Here is an 18,782-nt window from a genome sequence, read left to right as displayed (position 1 = left end):
TAAATCAGTTTTTTGTGAGTGGGATGAATTAATACACATTCACATTTAGTCTAGAACTACAGTAACATGTTCACACAGCGCACTGTCAGTCAAGAAATGGGAAAAAAGTAACTGGCGTTATTTGTTTGAAAAAGTAACTCAGATATTTTCTTGTAAATTAAAAAGTAATGCGTTACTTTACTAGTTACTTGAAAAAAGTGATATTATTATTAGGGCCGGGACTTTAACGCGTTAATTTAGATTAATTAATTACACAAAAATAACGCGTTAAATTTTTTTAACGCATTTTAATCGCACTTATTTTTGCACCACGGAATGTTTCTCACTGGATGAGTTTCGGCGGACCGATTATACTGGAGCACCTACTAGCGTTCAGACAAAAGACGCAAAGAACGGACTTGCGTTCTCGTGGAGACCGGTCTTGCCTATGAGGCGCCGGGCTTGACAAAAGTCAAGCGAACACGGGGAGAGTGCGCGAGAGAGAGCTTCCTTGGAAGAACGAACTCGGAAGGACACGAGAACACAGAACGCACACTTATGAGAACTGAGATGTACTGCGTTCCTGCTTAACTGACCGCATAATCTCAGCATAAGAAACGGCCAATGAGCAATCAATATTACAAAATGTCATAACTTATTAAAACATTTCATATTATTATAGATATTACTTTCATATAATTGTATTGTGTTTTATTTTACAGCGTTATATGTTTTACTGTTAAGATTAATTTTAATATGCCAATAAAAATGCAGACTTTCTCCGGGTCTTATAACTTTATTAAAATTAACCAAAACAAAACGATAAATGTTTACTTTCAACTTGAAGAGCCGTTAAGTATTTGTGAGAGCGACTTTAAAGCTTACAGGCTTCCGTACACCGGCCACCCACAGCGTTTTCTGGGATTTCTAACGGCTCGATTCTCTCAAGTCTGCACTCGATGCATCCTCAGTTTCAAGAACATATCCGGGCACTTTCATGCATTCTCTGTACTTGCATTCTTGAGAATCGGAACTGAACTTTGACGGTTAATGATGACGTAGAACGAGAACACAAGGACGCAAGATCGCTGAAGAACGCATATTGAGAAACAGCCAAAAACAAACCACAGTGAACATGGACAAAGAAGCTGATGAGACCGCTTTGGTTGGCCCTGTGGATGGGAAATTTAAAAATCCATATAAAAAAAACTTACTTCTCACTGTTCTCAGGTCAAATATTTATATGCGATTAAAATGCGATTAATTTCGATTAATTAATTACAAAGCCTCTAATTAATTAGATTAATTTTTTTAATCGAGTCCCGGCCCTAATTATTATGTAACTCGTGTTACTTGTAATGTTACCCCCAGCACTGCCGCCTAGTATTTTGTATGAAAAACTGCTGATGCAAAAAGCCTTTCAAACTGATTTGAAGCTACATTGTCACATGACTTCATTATGTTCCGTATTTAATTGAGCAAGTGGAATCTAGTCATTACCATTGAAATTATGAATGTTGTTATGCATTTTTGATTCTGTGTAAAATCGTTATTAATGAAATGAGTCCAGAAACTTTGGCAAAATTTCCAAAAGGAAAAGTTAAGTTGTGCACAAAGTATAGCTGAGCATTTCTGATAAATGTGGTATTCTCTGAATACCGTGTGTGTGTGTGTGTGTGTGTGAGTGTGAGTGAGGGAGAGAAAGAGAGAGAGAGAGAGAGTGGGTATGTTTGAGTGTGTGTGTGTGTGCAAGAGAGAGAGAGAGTGGGTGTGTGTTTGTGAGAGAGAGAGACAGAGGGCGTGTGTGTGTCCTACAACATGTCCTCTCGACCCGATCCCCTCACATCTTCTCCAAACAATCTCTCCCACACTCTTACCGGCACTCACACACATTATCAACACATCTCTCCTCACAGGCATCTTCCCCACAGCATTCAAGCAGGCTCGGGTAACCCCACTGATCAAAAAACCTACATTAAATGCTTCTCTTTTAGATAACTACAGACCTGTCTCTCTCCTTCCATTCATAGGGAAAACACTCGAACGAGTTGTCTTCAACCAGCTCTCGCGGTTTCTTTCACAGTACAACAAGCTGGATGCTAAACAGTCAGGTTTCAGGAGTGGCCATTCAACAGAGACTGCGTTACTCTCAGTCACTGAAGCCCTGCGAACTGCAAAGGCTGATTCCCAATCATCAGCCCTCATTCTGCTGGATCTCTCTGCTGCTTTTGACACTGTCAATCATCAGATTCTCCTGTCTACCCTCTCATCACTGGGCATCACTGGGATTCCACTTCGCTGGTTTGAATCCTATCTCACCGGTAGATCCTTCAGGGTGGCCTGGGGAGGGGAGGCATCCAAACCACATCAACTGGTCACTGGAGTTCCTCAGGGATCGGTTCTTGGACCCCTCCTCTTCTCCACGTACACTACATCGCTGGGTCCCATCATACATGCACATGGCTTCTCCTATCACTGCTACGCCGATGACACGCAGCTCTATCTCTCTTTTCAACCAGATGACCCAACGGTAGCTGCACGGATCTCAGGCTGCCTGGCGGACATCTCGGCGTGGATGAAAGAACATCACCTACAGCTCAACCTGGCAAAGACGGAACTTCTGGTCTTCCCTGCCACTCCGACTCTACGGCATGACTTCACGATTCAGTTCGGCTCATCAATGATTACCCCATCAACTTCGGTCAGAAATCTTGGTGTAATCTTTGATGACCAGCTGACCTTCAAAGAGCACATTGCAAAGACTGCTCGTTCCTGCAGGTTTGCACTACACAACATCAGAAAGATCAGGCCCTTTCTGACAGAGCATGCTGCGCAACTTCTTGTCCAGGCCCTTGTTGTTTCTAGACTGGACTACTGCAATGCTCTTCTGGCTGGTCTGCCATCAAACACAATCAAACCTCTACAAATGATTCAGAATGCAGCGGCACGACTGATCTTCAACGAGCCCAAAAGAGCGCATGTTACACCTCTCTTCATCTCCTTGCATTGGCTACCAGTGGCAGCTCGCATCCAGTTCAAGACACTGATGCTTGCATACAGATCTACCACAGGCTCTGCACCCTCCTACTTCCACTCACTATTACGAACCTACATCCCCTCCAGAAGTTTGAGATCTGCTAGTGAGCGGCGCCTTGTGGTACCATCACAGAGAGGCTCAAAATCACTCTCCAGAACATTCTCGTTCACCATTCCTGGCTGGTGGAATAATCTTCCCACTCCTATCCGGAACGCCGGATCTCTGGCAACCTTCAAGCAACAACTGAAAACTCATCTCTTTCGGCAGTACTTGACTTCATCCTAAACTTTATAAAAAAAAAATAAAAAAAAAAAAAAGAAAATTTCCATCTATCTTACTAGTTTGTACTTATTTGAACAATGACTGAGACTTGGTGTTACGAGCACTTCCTCTGTCTGACTGCCTCTTCAAGATGAATCGCTTTTTGTATTCCCCAATTGTAAGTCGCTTTGGATAAAAGCGTCTGCCAAATGACTAAATGTAAATGTAATGTAATGTGTGTGTGTGTGTGTGTGTGTGTGCAAGAGAGAGAGTTGAGTGTGTGTGTGTGTGTGTGTGTGTGCAAGAGAGAGAGTTGAGTGTGTGTGTGTGTGTGTGTGTGTGTGCGCAAGAGATAGAGAGAGTGAGTGAGTGTGTTTGTGTGCGTGTTTGTGAGAGAGGGAGGACGTGTGTGTGTGTGTGTGTGTGTGTGTGCGAGAGAGAGAGCGGACTTGTGTGTGTGCGAGAGAGAGAGGACATGTGTGTGTGTGTGTGTGTGTGCGTGCGAGAGAGGGAGGACGTGTGTGTGTGTGTGTGTGCGAGAGAGAGAGCGGACTTGTGTGTGTGCGAGAGAGAGAGGACATGTGTGTGTGTGTGCGTGCGAGAGAGGGAGGACGTGTGTGTGTGTGTGTGTGTGCGAGAGAGAGAGTGAGTGTGAATGCGTGTGTGGTGTTGAAGGGAAGATGTTAAAAGCCACAGATGATGAATAATTAACTGCTCATGTGACTCTGCTCTCAGCAGCTTGTTTATTGTTCTACAAGGTCAGAGAGACAGAAAGAGGTCGAGTGCCCTTTAACTGGAAATATTGTCATACTAGCATCTATATTTGCAGTATATATTATGACTCAAGATTCCAGTTTGCAGTTTATCTCAGAATTGGATCAGAAATGTAAAGCGAGTGTTTATGTTTCTGAAGTGATAACGGCGAGTCCACCCACAGATACGAGTCAGTGTTTGCTATCATTTATCATGCATGTTGATAAACTGAACTCTAATATCTGTTATTGCGTGTGTGTGTGTTAGTGTGTGTGTTAGTGTCCTGTGTGCTTTTATCTGTGTGTGACAGTTGTGCAGCAGATGAGATGCTGATGAAAGCGTTCAGTCGGTGTAATGAGTGCAGGACACAGCTCATCACTTCAGCTGTGGAAGAAGTGAGGCTTTTGATTGATTTTGAATTTTGAATTTTAGTTCTTATATTATTTTTTTTGTGGCTTCACACACATACTGGTGTGTTTGTCCTGCTTGTTGGTTTGGTTCCCAGATGAGACTTTGAGAAGGTTAAATCGCTGACAGGGCAGCTTTCTCTGTTATGGGTTTAGGATACTATGCTCTGTAGAGAAGTGAATATCACCACTTAATAACACAGGAGTGTGTTTGAGGGTGGAAGACGCTGTCAGTGGTTTTTGTTGGGTGTTTCTGGTATATTCAGGATCTCTTGTTTAGCTGGATGTCAGACTCAGGACTGAAGCTTCATCCATATGCCTGATGAAAACTCACACACGTGTAAACGTGTATCGGACAGAATCTCAGTGTTTGGTGTGTATGTGTAGATATGAGTTGTCTCATGCCATCTCTGTCAGTCTCTTCTGTGCTCCTCTCAGCTCCACACACTCCTACTCCATTAATGCCACACAGCTGTGTGAGAGTGTGTGTGTGTGAGTGTGTGAGTGTGAGTGTGTGTGAGAGTGTGAGTGTGTGAGTGAGTGTGTGTGTGTGTGTGTGAGTGTGTGTGAGTGTGTGAGTGAGTGTGTGTGAGAGTGTGTGAGTGTGAGTGTGTGTGAGAGTGTGAGTGAGTGTGTGTGAGTGAGTGTGTGTGAGAGTGTGTGAGTGAGAGTGTGAGTGAGTGTGTGTGAGTGAGTGTGTGTGAGAGTGTGTGAGTGTGTGTGTGTGTGTGTGTGATTGGGTGTGTGTGTGTGTGTCTGTGATTGGGTGTGTGAGAGAGTGTGTGTGTGTGTGTGTGTGTGTGTGTGTGTGTGTGATTGGGTGTGCGAGAGAGTGTGTATGTGTGTGTGAGTGTGAGAGAGTGTGTGTGTGTGATTGGGTGTGCGAGAGAGTGTGTATGTGTGTGTGAGTGTGAGAGTGTGTGTGTGATTGGGTGTGCGAGAGAGTGTGTATGTGTGAGAGTGTGTGTGTGTGTGTGATTGGGTGTGCGAGAGAGTGTGTGTGTGAGTGTGAGAGAGTGTGTGTGTGATTGGGTGTGCGAGAGAGTGTGTGTGTGTGTTTGTGTGTGAATGAGTTTTGTGATTATGTAAAGTTGAACTTTTCCTCTCTGATGTGTGAATAAAGCACTTAGCATTATCTGTAGTGTCTGCCAGACAATAATCAAAATAAGGTTTCTGTTTTGTTACCTCTGATATGAAACAGTCTCAGCTTACAAATTCTGTTAATTTGACCAAATTATTCAAAGAATACGTGTGGTTTTAATGCTCTTATGTGGCGTGACAGATCGCTGTAGCTCCTCAGTTCAAGCAGAGTCTGGCGAGTAAACTTTAATAATCGTACTAGCCGCTGGTGGTCTTCTGCCGTGTCCTTCAGATGAAGAAGAGCAGCTCTGGTGTGATGGGCTCACAGTGACAGGAGTTCTGGGTTTGTGGATTTTAACGCACTGATCAGCCTTCTGCGTTTGTCTCTCTCTCACAAACACGCTCCTGTCTCATTACTGCTGCCGTTATTTCCAGACCGTCTGCGGGCAATGTTTTTGGAAAACTGTGTCATTAATGACCATGGCCGGTTTCTGATGTCGCGACCCCTCTCTGATTACAAGTCTTGCTTTATTCTCCAAGACAGACGATAATGCATTAGATAGCAGTCCAGTTTAGAATTATATAACAAAATGATATGCAATATATGATTTAAAAATGTAATCTCAGGGTTTGATTGAGTGCAGAGTATTAGAATGGTTGTTTGTTTCTGCAGGTACAAGCGTGTTTTCTCCGTGGGAACTCATGGCATCACCACATACAACCCCACCACACTAGAAGTGACTAACCAGGTACTTCCTTCATCTCTCTGCTGATAGAATACATGTGCTCATAGAAGGAGTCCAACAGAGGAAGTAGAATATGTGCATGTGTCACTTGCAGTATTATATTTCTAAATATTATATTATAAAAATAAATCATAACTTATAATAATAATAATAGTGATTAATGAATATAATTGTTTTTGTTTTATATTATTGATGGCAATAATATTTGTTGTTTTCATATTTATTATTGTTGTTATTTATGATAATGGCTATTAAAATGATTATTAATAATATTACCTGTTGTTGTTATATGAATAACATTAACAAATCTATTTTTGTAGTATTATGCAAACAAAGGCTCTGCACATATTCTGTTGCCTCTGATAAACTAATAGTACATCTTAAATTATGAGTATACATTTATTTTAAGAAAATAATAATAAACCTCTGACATAACTAAGGCCACATGGGCACAGACAAATAATCTTATTGTTAATGAGGTATGTAGTAAAAGCTGTTTGTTGTCTCTAAGCACTGCAGATGCTATGAATGTTGTGTGATGTTTCTCTCTCAGTGGCCTTACGGTGATATCTGTGGCATCGCTCCGGTCGGGAAAGGCCAGGGCACCGAGTTCAACCTCACTTTCCGCAAGGGCAGCGGGAGGAAGTCCGAAACGCTCAAGTTTTCCACTGAGCATCGCACTGAGCTGCTAACAGAAGTGCTGGTGAGGAATACTGCTGGGATTGCCATGTGATGAGGAGACGTGCTTTAATGAAGGAGTCATGTGACTCTGGTTATTCCACATCATCATTAGTCTGACGCTCTCTCTCTTCTCCACAGAAATTCAGAACAGACTTCTCCGAGGGCAAAATCACTGGAAGAGTGAGTACAGTCCCATCAAAGAAAGACGTGTGACACAGAAATTTATATTTTACATATTCAATTCAATTCAAGTTTATTTGTATAGTACTTTTTATGATACAAATCGTTGCAAAGCAGCTCTACAGGAAATTAAGTTTCCACGATATATTTATATATTGCAGAACCTTAATATGTTTGACTTATGGCAAGATTTGGTAATTCTGTATGTTGTCTGAGCATTGGCATCCTCCGAAGTCCTCTGAGGGGTTGGCATCATCTCTTCTCAGGTGTTCGGTCATCTCAGATCATTTAAGGGTTGGATCCAGACTGAAGCTTCTGTCATTCCTAGTTACCACGGGATGTTAATCAACAGAGAAACACATAGAGACATAATTAGCGTAGCTGCTGTTCCATCTAAGCAAAAATGATTTGTTCAACCCAAGCTAAAGAATAATAATAATGTACATTTGATCAGATATAACTGCAGTACAAGATTATAAGATGCATTATGTGAATGCTTGGCTAAAGAGATGTGTCTTTAATCTAGATTTAAACAGAGAGAGTGTGTCTGAACCCCGAACGTTATCAGGAAGGCTATTCCAGAGTTTGGGAGCCAAATGTGAAAAAGCTCTACCTCCTTTAGTGGACTTTGCTATCCTAGGCACTACCAAAAGTCCAGAGTTTTGTGACCTTAGAGAGCGGGTTGGATTGTAGCGTGGTAGAAGACAAGTTAGATACGCAGCAGCTAAACCATTTAGGGCCTTATAGGCAAGTAATAATATTTTGTAAATGATACGGAACTGAATAGGTAGCCAGTGCAGAGACTGTAAAATTGGGGTAATATGATCATATTTTCTTGACCTGGTAAAAACTCTAGCCGCTGCATTTTGGACTATCTGTAGCTTGTTTATTGAAGATGCAGGACAACCAGCTAGCAGTGCATTACAATAGTCCAGTCTAGAGGTCATGAATGCATGGACTAGCTTTTCTGCATCAGAAACAGGGAGCATGTTTCTAAGATGGAAGAATGCTGTTTTTGTGATTCAGTGACTTATTAAAATCTGCTTATTTCATGTTTCAGTATTCATTTAAAAAAAAAAATGAATTCCCATTTATTGATTATGAATGTAATGTTGAATCAAAATTTCTTTCTAAAGCTAGTTTTTGTAATGTCCATGCAATGCTTTTGTTATTACACAAGGTTAATTTACTTTTGGGGGTAATTTCTCAGCCCAAATAATAAATCAGTACATCACGTAATTAAATAGATTAAATTCAGATCTGAAGTGGCTGTGATCCTCACTCTGTGAAGTGTTTAAGATGCTCTGCTGTGTTTCCTCAGCGCTATAACTGCTTCAAGCACCACTGGAGCGACTTGCGGAGGAGCGTGTGTTTGGAGGTGACTCCGGGCAGCATCGATCAGATCGACCCTCAGACTAACCGTGTGATCTGCTCGTATGATTACCGCTGCGTGGAGGGCTTCGCCGAGCTCTCCGACTATCAGGGAGGCTTCTGCTTGCTGTATGGAGGCTTCAACAGACTGGTGTGTGCTCGCTTCTACACAGAGTGACCGGTGACTCGCTCAGAACTAATGCTCTCTCTCTCTCTCCAGCATCTGTTTGCGTCCGAGCACCGTGAGGAGATCATTCGCAGTGCGATCGAGCACGCCGGGAACTTCATCGGCATCACGCTGCGGCTGCGTAAGGAGCTCATGAGCTTCGAGGGCTTCCTCGGCGAGCGTCTGGGGAAGTACGGTTCGGACGAGTGCATCACCTCGCTGACCGAGTTCATCGTGCAGAAGATCACGCCGCGGCACGCAGTAAGATCAGCTCAGGAGATCCGCTGTGCTTTCTGATGTGTGTGGGGTCCGTCTGATGCCTGTGTTTGTCTCAGGAGCCGGTGAAGAGGATCCTGGCGCTCACAGAGACGTGTCTGGTGGAGAGAGACCCTGCCTCTTACAACATCGTCACCGTCAAGCCCTTCGGAGAGGTCCGTCTGATCACAGCTCAGTCACAGACTGAAGCAACACCTGAGAGAACTGAAGAAACAACTCCATTTCAATAAAAAAAAGCTACATTTTAAATCATTTACTTCAAAAAAATTAAAACAACCACAATTTTTTTAACTGCCAAATTATTAAAGTAATTAATGGAAGCCAGTTTTCACACGATAAAAAAAAAAAAAAAGGGACTGACTTTTTTCTTTAAAATATTGATATAAAATGAATTACCAGGTTTAAACTCAGAACTGAGAGATAAATTAAGAATTGTGGGATATAAACTTAGATTTGTGAAACATAAAAGTACAATTGTGAGATATAAACACATAATAGGAGCTATCTGATATTTGATAGCAATCTTTCCTTTCAAAAACATGTTTCTAGCATTTGTAAAACTGCATTTGTTCATCTTAAAAATATATCTAAATCACGACCTATGCTCTCAATGTCAAATGCAGAAACATTAAATCATGCATTCATGACCTCAAGGTTAGATTATTGTAAGGCTTTATTGGGTGGTTGCTCTGCACGTTTAATAAACTACAGTTGGTCCTAAATGCAGCAGCTAGAGTTCTTACTAGAACCAGGAAGTACGACCATATTAGCCCGGTTCTGTCAACACCGCATTGGCTCCCTATTAAACATCGGATAGATTTTAAGATCTTGCTAATTACCTATAAAGCCCTGAATGGTTTGGCTCCTCAGTATTTGAGTGAGCTCTTATGGTATTATATGCTTCAAGAAACCTCCTGCAAAGCTCCTGAGAAACTCTGCTCAAGAGCACCGAGGACAAAAGCTGCTTTAAACACAAAGCATGCTCACAACAAATGTTGATTTAGTTTAGTTCTTAGAAGTTAATTGATCAAGAAAATCTATTATGACATTATTTTTGACAGCATCCTCATTTTACAGCATTTTTACACAAGTGCCTAAAACCTTTAACAGTACTGTAGCTTTGCAGGAGGTTTGGAAATGTAAACTGATATATGAATATGGAATATGGTTTGGGTTGTTGAAAAGTGAGCTTTATAAGCCAGAATGCACAGACTGTATATGATTTTACAAAAAATTATAGCATTTTTTTTCTTTGGAATAGCATCTGAATGCATATATAGATGCTAGTGTTTATGTTTGTATAATCAGAGTGTGTGTGTGTGTGTGTGTGTTCGTGTGTGTGTGTGTGTGTGTGTGCAGGTGTTCGCTATGATCTGTGACGCAGACAATCCTCAGGTGTTCACTGTGGAGTTCATCCGCGGTCAGATCCGGAAGTACTGCTCCACTGAAAGGTAGTGCCTCAGCGATAGCTCCTGTGCGGTTCTGCTCGTTAGATCAGGGTCTGACGAGCGCTGTGTGTGTGCAGGGACTCTCTGCTGGCGAGTCTGCTGGACAGCGTGCGGGCGTCGGGGAACAGGGACGTGTGTGTGAAGATGGTCCCCACACACAGGGGCCAGCGCTGGGGTCTGCTCAGCACGCCTGTGGACGAGGAGGTGGAGAGCCTGCACCTGCGCTTCCTCGCTGCTCCTCCCAGTACGTCCATCATTAACTCATCATCTGAAGTCAACCATGGTTTGGAGAATCAGATCTCACTGCATGCTGTCCTCTGATTCCTGCAGGGATCTTTAATGCTTTGGAGCAGGGAATTAGATTTCTGTTTCTATAAATGTCTTGTTCTCCGCTCTGCTGGTGATTATGATTGTTTTTCAGCTAATGTTAGTAAAAACCACTGCTGAGGGTTATTATTAATGAGGGATGCATTAAATTGATTAAAAGTGACAGTAAAGGCATTTATAATGTTATAAAACATTTCTGTTTCAAATAAATGCTGTTTTATTTATTTCTGTTTATCTGTAAATAAAATGTATCACGGTTTCCACAGAAATATTGAGCAGCACAACTGTGTTCAACATTGATAATAATCAGAAATGTTTGTTGAGCAGTAAATCAGTATATTATTATGATTTCTGAAGATCATGTGACACTGAAGACTGGAATAATGATGCTGGAAATACAGCTTTGATCACAGAAATACATTACAGTTTAACACATATTCACAGAGAAAACAGCTGCTTTACACTGTAATAATATTTCAGTTTTTACTGTATTTTTGATCAAATAAATACTGCCTCGGTGAACAGAAGAGACTTCTTTCAGAAACATTTAAAAAGTCTTACTGACCCCAAAAATGGAAGATATGATGAATCTATATTGTTATTTAAAAAGTTTGAAAATTAAAACATACTAAAAACCTACTACTTGATATAAGTTTAATTAATTTGTGTGAAATGTAAAGAATTCATTCAATAAAAAGGAAATGAATTCTATTCTTTTTTGTTTTATTTTGGTTGTAAACTCGAATAACTTGGTTCTGTTTGTTGTTCTTGTAGATGGTAATTTTGCAGATGCAGTGTTCAGATTTAATGCCAACATCTCTTACAGTGGAGTATTACACGCCGTCACTCAGGACGTGAGTGTGTCTCGACTCTGTGCTTCATTTCTGTGTGTGTGCCATCAGTGTTTTCATTCTAATTCATATTATCTTCCTCTGTAGGGTCTGTTCTCAGAGAACAAAGAGAAACTGATCAGCAATGCCATCCTGGCGCTCTTATCTCAAGATGTGGAGCTGCCGGGGCCCAACTCTGAGCTGGAGGCCCAGTTCCAGGCCATCAGGCGTCTGGTGGCGTCCAAAGCCGGCTTCCAGGCATTCACGCAGCTGCCAAAGTACGAGCCTGCATCCTAACACACAGCACCTATGTTCAGCGTTTAAACACACCTGAGATGAATGCAGTGTTGATTCTGTTCTTCTTCACTGTGATCTGTTTGCTTGCTGAGCCGCTCAGGTTTTGTCTGGGTTTAATAAAACACTCTGTTGTTCTAAGGTCTGGTCCCATGGGTGGACTCGAAGCTGCAATGTAAATATTAGTCCATATATCTCAGTGTACCCCTTTTCTTTCTCATTTCTGTCCATCTGTCTCTCCTGTCTGAAACCATTTGTTTTGCTATTGTACGTTTCCTCTCTTCCTCATTTAAACGCTTTACACCTGCTCTCTCTCTCTCTAATCTTTCTGTCATATATCATTATTTCTGGGTCACTGAGATGTATGAATTGACTAGTTGTGCTCCTGTCCACTATTTATACATCTAGCATTCATTCGGTATTTGAACATGCAAATATTGAATGGATTATCAGAAATGGCTTTTTTTTTTGGTAGTGATTTTTTTTTTAGTTTTTTGTTTTTTTGTATTTATTTTTCTGGGTCATCTATAATGTTACATATATTTTTATATTACAAATAAAATAATTTTATGGGCGTGTTGCAGGTTTAGAGAGAAGTTGGGAGTAAAAACTGTTAAAGCACTGAAGAGAAACAACAACGGCGTGATACATGCGGCCATAGACATGCTGTGTGCGCTGATGTGTGTAAGTGAAGCTCTCTAAACTGCTCTAGATTCACATTACAGATTCACATTAAAGTCTGTGTGGTAACACATGGCCTGTGTGTTTGCGCAGCCGATGCACGATGATTACGACCTGCGGCAGGAGCAGCTGAACAAAGCCTCTCTGCTCTCCTCGAAGAAGTTCCTGGAGAACCTCCTGGAGAAGTTCATCAGTAACGTGGTGCGTCTCAGGCCTGTAGATCTGTGATGAGGAGCAGCGAGCGGCGTTTTGCTCACTCGGTGTGTTTGTTTCACCAGGACCACGGCACAGGAGCGCTAGTGATCAGCTCGCTGCTGGACTTCCTGACCTTTGCCCTCTGCGGTCCTTACAGCGAGACCACTGAGAGCCAGCAGTTCGACATGCTGCTGGAGATGGTGGCCTCCGATGGACGCACGCTCTTCAAGCTCTTCCAGGTCAGGGGTCACGCGTTGCTCAAAACTCTCTTCTTCACAAACACAGTAAAAACTGTGAAATATTATTATAGTGTAAAATATCTGTTTTCTATGTGAATTTCTGTTAAACTGTCATTTATTTCTGTGATCAAAGCTGTATTTTCAGCATCTTAAAAAGTCTTAAATTTAGTTGTATCAGATGTAAGGCCTTAAATAGTCTTAAATTGTACAAGAAAGTCTTAACTATGATTTCATAAGGTCTTAAATTTGGGGATGGAAACACCAGAATTGCTGTATGGCTGAATGTGAAAATTAAACTTCAAAAGGCTATGATTTCATTAAATAAACACGAGGCTGGTGCTGCGCTGCTTTGTGTCCAGTCTTTACCTGGAAAACCGCTCTATTTCTGCCAAACGCAGCACCTGCAGGCAGAGAATGAATCCGTTAACAGGTTAAACTAGTGCCTTCTTTCACTGCACCATTCTATTGAAATGCATTTAGAATGATCACATAATTTAAGATATGGGAGTGGAAAATGTGTATTCTATATTTATATCATTTCATATGGTTAATATCACACGAAGAGTGCATTTTTTTTCTCCAAAAGTCAGCATGATTACAAATGCAACAGTTCAATGAACTAGAAGTTAGTATTAAGAGGCTTACATTTTAGACACCATATTTCCTGTGTTTGCTCTATTTCTACAACAGTAATAGATAGTTTTGTGTCTCTGAGCAACACGTTTGAATGATTCGGTTCAATCGCAACGACTCCCTTATTAACAGTGACCCGCTGCCACCTGCTGGAGGTTTTAATTTCACATTTAAAGTATCTTCATTTTTAAAAATAATTTCAAACATCAGTTTTCAACGTTTTCTGTTTCAAATATCAAAACATAATTTATGCATTTGTATCTGTAGGTTAGCACTCTATGTCCCTCTGAGCTGCATTAAACAGTGTGTAAATACATATAAGATTATGCACACTTTTAGAAAAAATGTCTTGAAGGTAAAAATAAAAAAACTTTAAAAAAGCCCATAAAACTTATTGGAAAAGATAAATTTCTGTCACTGCTGTGAACTGACCACACAGAATATGAAGAATATCAAAGGAATTCAGGAGTCAGCTGTCCATGGTAATCTTTCAGATACTCGGCAAAATATCGTCTAATTATTGTTATCGATAAAATCCCAGAAAATATCAAGATATAATTTTTTTGTCAATATCGCATGGCCCTAATTCATGTTAATTTATATAATAATTTTATTGATAATTGTTTAAATCAATATAATTAATACTTTTAACTTATCCATTTTGTTAAAAATGGTGGTTGAAATGTAAAGTTTATCATATTATAAAACTTTTTGTTTTTGTGAAAACTGAATGGTAAATTATGCTTTTGACAGTCATTTTACAGTTTAATATGGTACTATAGTCATTGCCCTACCCCGCTCATATGGTATTAATTTTATTTGTGCAGGTCTTAAAAAGTCTTAAATTTGAGCTTAAAAATGTTTTAGACATCATCAATTAGTGATGAGAATTGCTGCGCTGGAGGAAACAACACGAGACTGTGCCGCGGCTGTCAAGAGCGGCTCGACGGTGTTTACCATCCAGCAGCAGCGAAGAGTTCTGCATTCAAATGCACGCAATAGGCCAGGGGTTCCCAAACTCGTTCCTGGAGCCTCCCAACACTGCACATTTTGCGTGTCTCCTTTGTCTGACACACCCATTTCAGGTCTTGGAGTTGCCATTAATGAGCTAATGAGTTGAATCAGGTGTGATTGATAAAGGAGACATTCAAAATATGCAGTGTTGGGAGGCTCCAGGAACGAGTTTGGGAACCCCTGCAATAGGCTAAAGCTTGCTACAAAGCCCCAGCAAAAGTAATTACCATGAATGTGTCCGCTGGAAATAGTAAGAGAATTATTTACTAATAAACTAATGTTTTCTGAGTCTGTGTTGCAAGGATGAAGTTGCCGATCCTGACTCGTCATCTCCTCATTAGACGCGTCTTTAGAGAGAAATGCATCTTTACGGATTATGATTATGATTATAATGAAAGAGTTTTTGTTTTTGATTTGTTTCATTTCGGTAAGTAGTAATTTAAAGCTTTCTATAGATATATTTATCATGTCTGTGAGGCATGTAGGTCTATTCGCTGAGTTTCGGTTCATTTTTGTGAAGCACTTCTGTTCAAGACCGAGACGGCAGAAAGTGCATCATATTTATTTTCTTTATTTTATAAAACCACAACATTTTGTTGATAAAAGGAGACCCTTTACAGTTCCGAATGATGTATTACTCCTACCTTTATGAGCAAAAATGATGGCGTATCCACTGAAAAAAATGCAAGTTATTGTACTGGCGTCTCCGTGTTCTGCAGAGCGCGCTTTAGCTTCCACTCTCCGCACAAACGATTGGATACAGCCCACATTTATCTAGGCTTAACGTTTAAACATTGTTACATACTTGAACTGTTTTATATCTGTAGATTTTGTTTTAGGCAAGTCGTGATGATTTGAGAAGGCTAAATAGATCAAACATAGGCAATGATCAGCTCATTGTATGCCGCTGGCCGCTTGGTCATTACTTTAAAAAAACAAAAACTTATAACGAACAAAAAATGCTTTTTCTAAATTAACAATAAAAAACGAAACGAAATACAATCACTTTGCCATCACATACAAAACTGAAGTATTTTAATAGCTGAAACAGTGGTATAAGCTGTTTTGGTAGAAGGGGAAAAAAAGACGGGCTCGGGCACGGCCCGGTAATTCTGATGAGCCGTCGGACACGGCCCGGTAATTCTGATGAGCCGTCGGACACGACCCGGTAATTCTGATGAGCCGTCGGACACGACCCGGTAATTCTGATGAGCCGTCGGACACGACCCGGTAATTCTGATGAGCCGTCGGACACGACCCGGTAATTCTGATGATGAGCCGTCGGACACGGCCCGGTAATTCTGATGAGCCGTCGGACACGACCCGGTAATTCTGATGAGCCGTCGGACACGACCCGGTAATTCTGATGAGCCGTCGGACACGACCCGGTAATTCTGATGAGCCGTCGGACACGACCCGGTAATTCTGATGAGCCGTCGGACACGACCCGGTAATTCTGATGAGCCGTCGGACACGGCCCGGTAATTCTGATGAGCCGTCGGACACGGCCCGGTAATTCTGATGAGCCGTCGGACACGACCCGCTAATTCTGATGAGCCGTCGGACACGACCCGGTAATTCTGATGAGCCGTCGGACACGACCCGGTAATTCTGATGAGCCGTCGGACACGACCCGGTAATTCTGATGAGCCGTCGGACACGACCCGGTAATTCTGATGAGCCGTCGGACACGACCCGGTAATTCTGATGATGAGCCGTCGGACACGGCCCGGTAATTCTGATGAGCCGTCGGACACGGCCCGGTAATTCTGATGAGCCGTCGGACACGACCCGGTAATTCTGATGAGCCGTCGGACACGACCCGGTAATTCTGATGATGAGCCGTCGGACACGGCCCGGTAATTCTGATGAGCCGTCGGACACGACCCGGTAATTCTGATGAGCCGTCGGACACGGCCCGGTAATTCTGATGAGCCGTCGGACACGACCCGGTAATTCTGATGATGAGCCGTCGGACACGGCCCGGTAATTCTGATGAGCCGTCGGACACGGCCCGGTAATTCTGATGAGCCGTCGGACACGACCCGGTAATTCTGATGAGCCGTCGGACACGGCCCGGTAATTCTGATGAGCCGTCGGACACGGCCCGGTAATTCTGATGATGAGCCGTCGGACACGGCCCGGTAATTCTGATGAGCCGTCGGACACGGCCCGGTAATTCTGATGAGCCGTCGGACACGACCCGGTAATTCTGATGAGCCGTCGGACACGGCCCGGTAATTCTGATGAGCTGTCGGACACGGCCCGGTAATTCTGATGAGCCGTCGGACACGACCCGGTAATTCTGATGAGCCGTCGGACACGGCCCGGTAATTCTGATGAGCTGTCGGACACGGCCCGGGCTAGGACCTAAATTTGAGGCCTGTGCAGGGCTCTAATTATAAACGTCTTTACAGTCACTTCTGATCAGGTTAATGCATCCCTGATGAATTCTTCTTTTGAACAGCAGTGTGTTTGGTTTTTCTCTCGCAGCATCCGTCGATGGCGATCATCAAAGGCGCGGGTCTGATCATGAAGGCCATCATTGAGGTGAGTCCTGCCGCTGTTCCTTCAGCGTGTCTGTGTTGTTCTCTCTGTGTCTGATCCGAGCGCGTGTCGTCTGTCAGGAGGGAGATAAGGAGATCGCCTCTAAGATGCAGGAGCTGGCTCTGAGTGAAGGAGCTCTACCCAGACACCTGCACACATCCATGTTCACCGTCAGCGCTGACCAGCGGATGCTCACCAACAGGTCAGTTCAGCTCAGACTGACCGATCTCACACTGTGATGCAGGGCTGATCTCTGTTTTATCACACGCAGGCAGCTGAGTCGTCATCTGGTGGGTTTGTGGACGGCAGAAAACCCCACCGCCCTGAACCTGCTCAAGAGGATCCTGGTGAGCGGACACAGACTGGACATTCACTCACGCTGTTCTTCTAGAAATAACACTGAAATCTTCAATCGCTGTCTGTCCTTTAGCCCACCGGTCTGCTGGCGTATCTGGACAGCGCTGACCCCGTGCCTGAGAAAGACGTGGACAGAATGCACATACGCGACAACGTCAAGATCGCCACGGTATGAGTGACCAGAACACATTTAACTAACAGAACTCACCATACTTCAATTTATTGATTAAATTAAGAATCGCAAACATTTTATGCATTACAGGATTTCTGAAATGTTTAAATATGAGATGAGGCATTATCTAATTAAATATGCACTCATTTACATACAGAAATTTGTACATTGGATAAGCATAAAAATACCATAATATGTTTATAGATATTTAGCAAATGTGCCAAGTTCACATGCTTGTTTCTACAGCCAGTAACTTTGAAATGCGTGCTCCGTGTCGGAACGTCTGTTTTTGTTTTGGTCTGGAAAACACAGCATATTGCTGGAAGCCATGGAAGCCTTCAAAGGAACTGGTTTAGAGATCTCAGATTCAACCTGACCTGAAAGCCTCAGCGTCCAGTCCATCTAAAAATCTCTATGACCAGAGGACTATTAAACACAGATAAATCAACTACGCTCGCTCCTGTTGCGTGAGCATCGAGTCTGAGGAATTCTAGAATTCGGGCTGTAGTACCCATATCAACCATTAATCCATATACATTTTTTTGCAGGACCAGTTTGGCAGGAATAAAGTCCCGGAGTGGCAGCGTATCGCAGGTAAAGCTGCTAAAGAGGTGGAGAAGTTTGCCAAAGAGAAGGCCGATATTGTGCTGATACACTGGAGAGATAAGATGGGCATCGCTCAGAAGGAGGTGAGTGACGTCTGCCGCTCTCTCTGCTGTTAGTGCTGCTGCTCCATCAGTTATTGAGTTATGGAGTTAGTGCTGCTGAATGCTGGGCATGTTAACGCTGCTAGAGCTGGGCTGTTTAATAGGGCCTGTTCTGTTCTGGATCTGCTGGTTTCTGATTCTGCTGGTCTGGTTTGGATCTGTTCAGCTGATCTTTATGGTTAGGGTTATTATGTGCGATGCTTCTTCAATACAGGCTCTGTTGGGTTTCTCTAATCTTCTGTCTCTGGTCTTTACTAATAATAAACACTCAAACATGGCTTGCTGGAGATCTAATTCTTGAGATCTAATGATCCTCATAGCCAACTAAACATCTGCAGACCATCACTGTGCCTGTCTCTGTATCTGATAGCACTGCCCTCATTTCACAGCTACAAAAACTT

General features: G+C 42.5%; 1 protein-coding gene across 2 annotated transcripts in view; it reads left to right on the top strand.

Annotated features, from left to right (window-relative positions):
* LOC306863474 (dnaJ homolog subfamily C member 13-like) overlaps positions 1-18,782 on the top strand; it is a 68,339-nt gene that overhangs the window by 16,911 nt on the left and 32,646 nt on the right. For both annotated transcript variants that reach the window (XM_079406816.1, XM_079406815.1), the window contains exons 3-20: positions 6,191-6,266; positions 6,817-6,966; positions 7,083-7,124; positions 8,446-8,646; positions 8,716-8,922; positions 8,997-9,092; positions 10,297-10,388; positions 10,463-10,629; positions 11,487-11,566; positions 11,651-11,820; positions 12,421-12,520; positions 12,611-12,718; positions 12,796-12,951; positions 17,092-17,148; positions 17,226-17,347; positions 17,417-17,492; positions 17,576-17,671; positions 18,223-18,363. In XM_079406816.1, coding sequence (XP_079262942.1) covers positions 6,191-6,266; positions 6,817-6,966; positions 7,083-7,124; positions 8,446-8,646; positions 8,716-8,922; positions 8,997-9,092; positions 10,297-10,388; positions 10,463-10,629; positions 11,487-11,566; positions 11,651-11,820; positions 12,421-12,520; positions 12,611-12,718; positions 12,796-12,951; positions 17,092-17,148; positions 17,226-17,347; positions 17,417-17,492; positions 17,576-17,671; positions 18,223-18,363 — 2,137 coding nt within the window. The remainder of the gene's footprint in view (positions 1-6,190; positions 6,267-6,816; positions 6,967-7,082; positions 7,125-8,445; positions 8,647-8,715; positions 8,923-8,996; positions 9,093-10,296; positions 10,389-10,462; positions 10,630-11,486; positions 11,567-11,650; positions 11,821-12,420; positions 12,521-12,610; positions 12,719-12,795; positions 12,952-17,091; positions 17,149-17,225; positions 17,348-17,416; positions 17,493-17,575; positions 17,672-18,222; positions 18,364-18,782) is intronic.

This window comes from Barbus barbus (assembly GCF_936440315.1).
Source record: "Barbus barbus genome assembly, chromosome: 44".
Taxonomy (NCBI): Eukaryota; Metazoa; Chordata; class Actinopteri; order Cypriniformes; family Cyprinidae; genus Barbus; species Barbus barbus.
The sequence above is the reverse complement of the archived record's forward strand: the minus strand, read 5'-3'. Positions and strand labels throughout refer to the sequence as shown.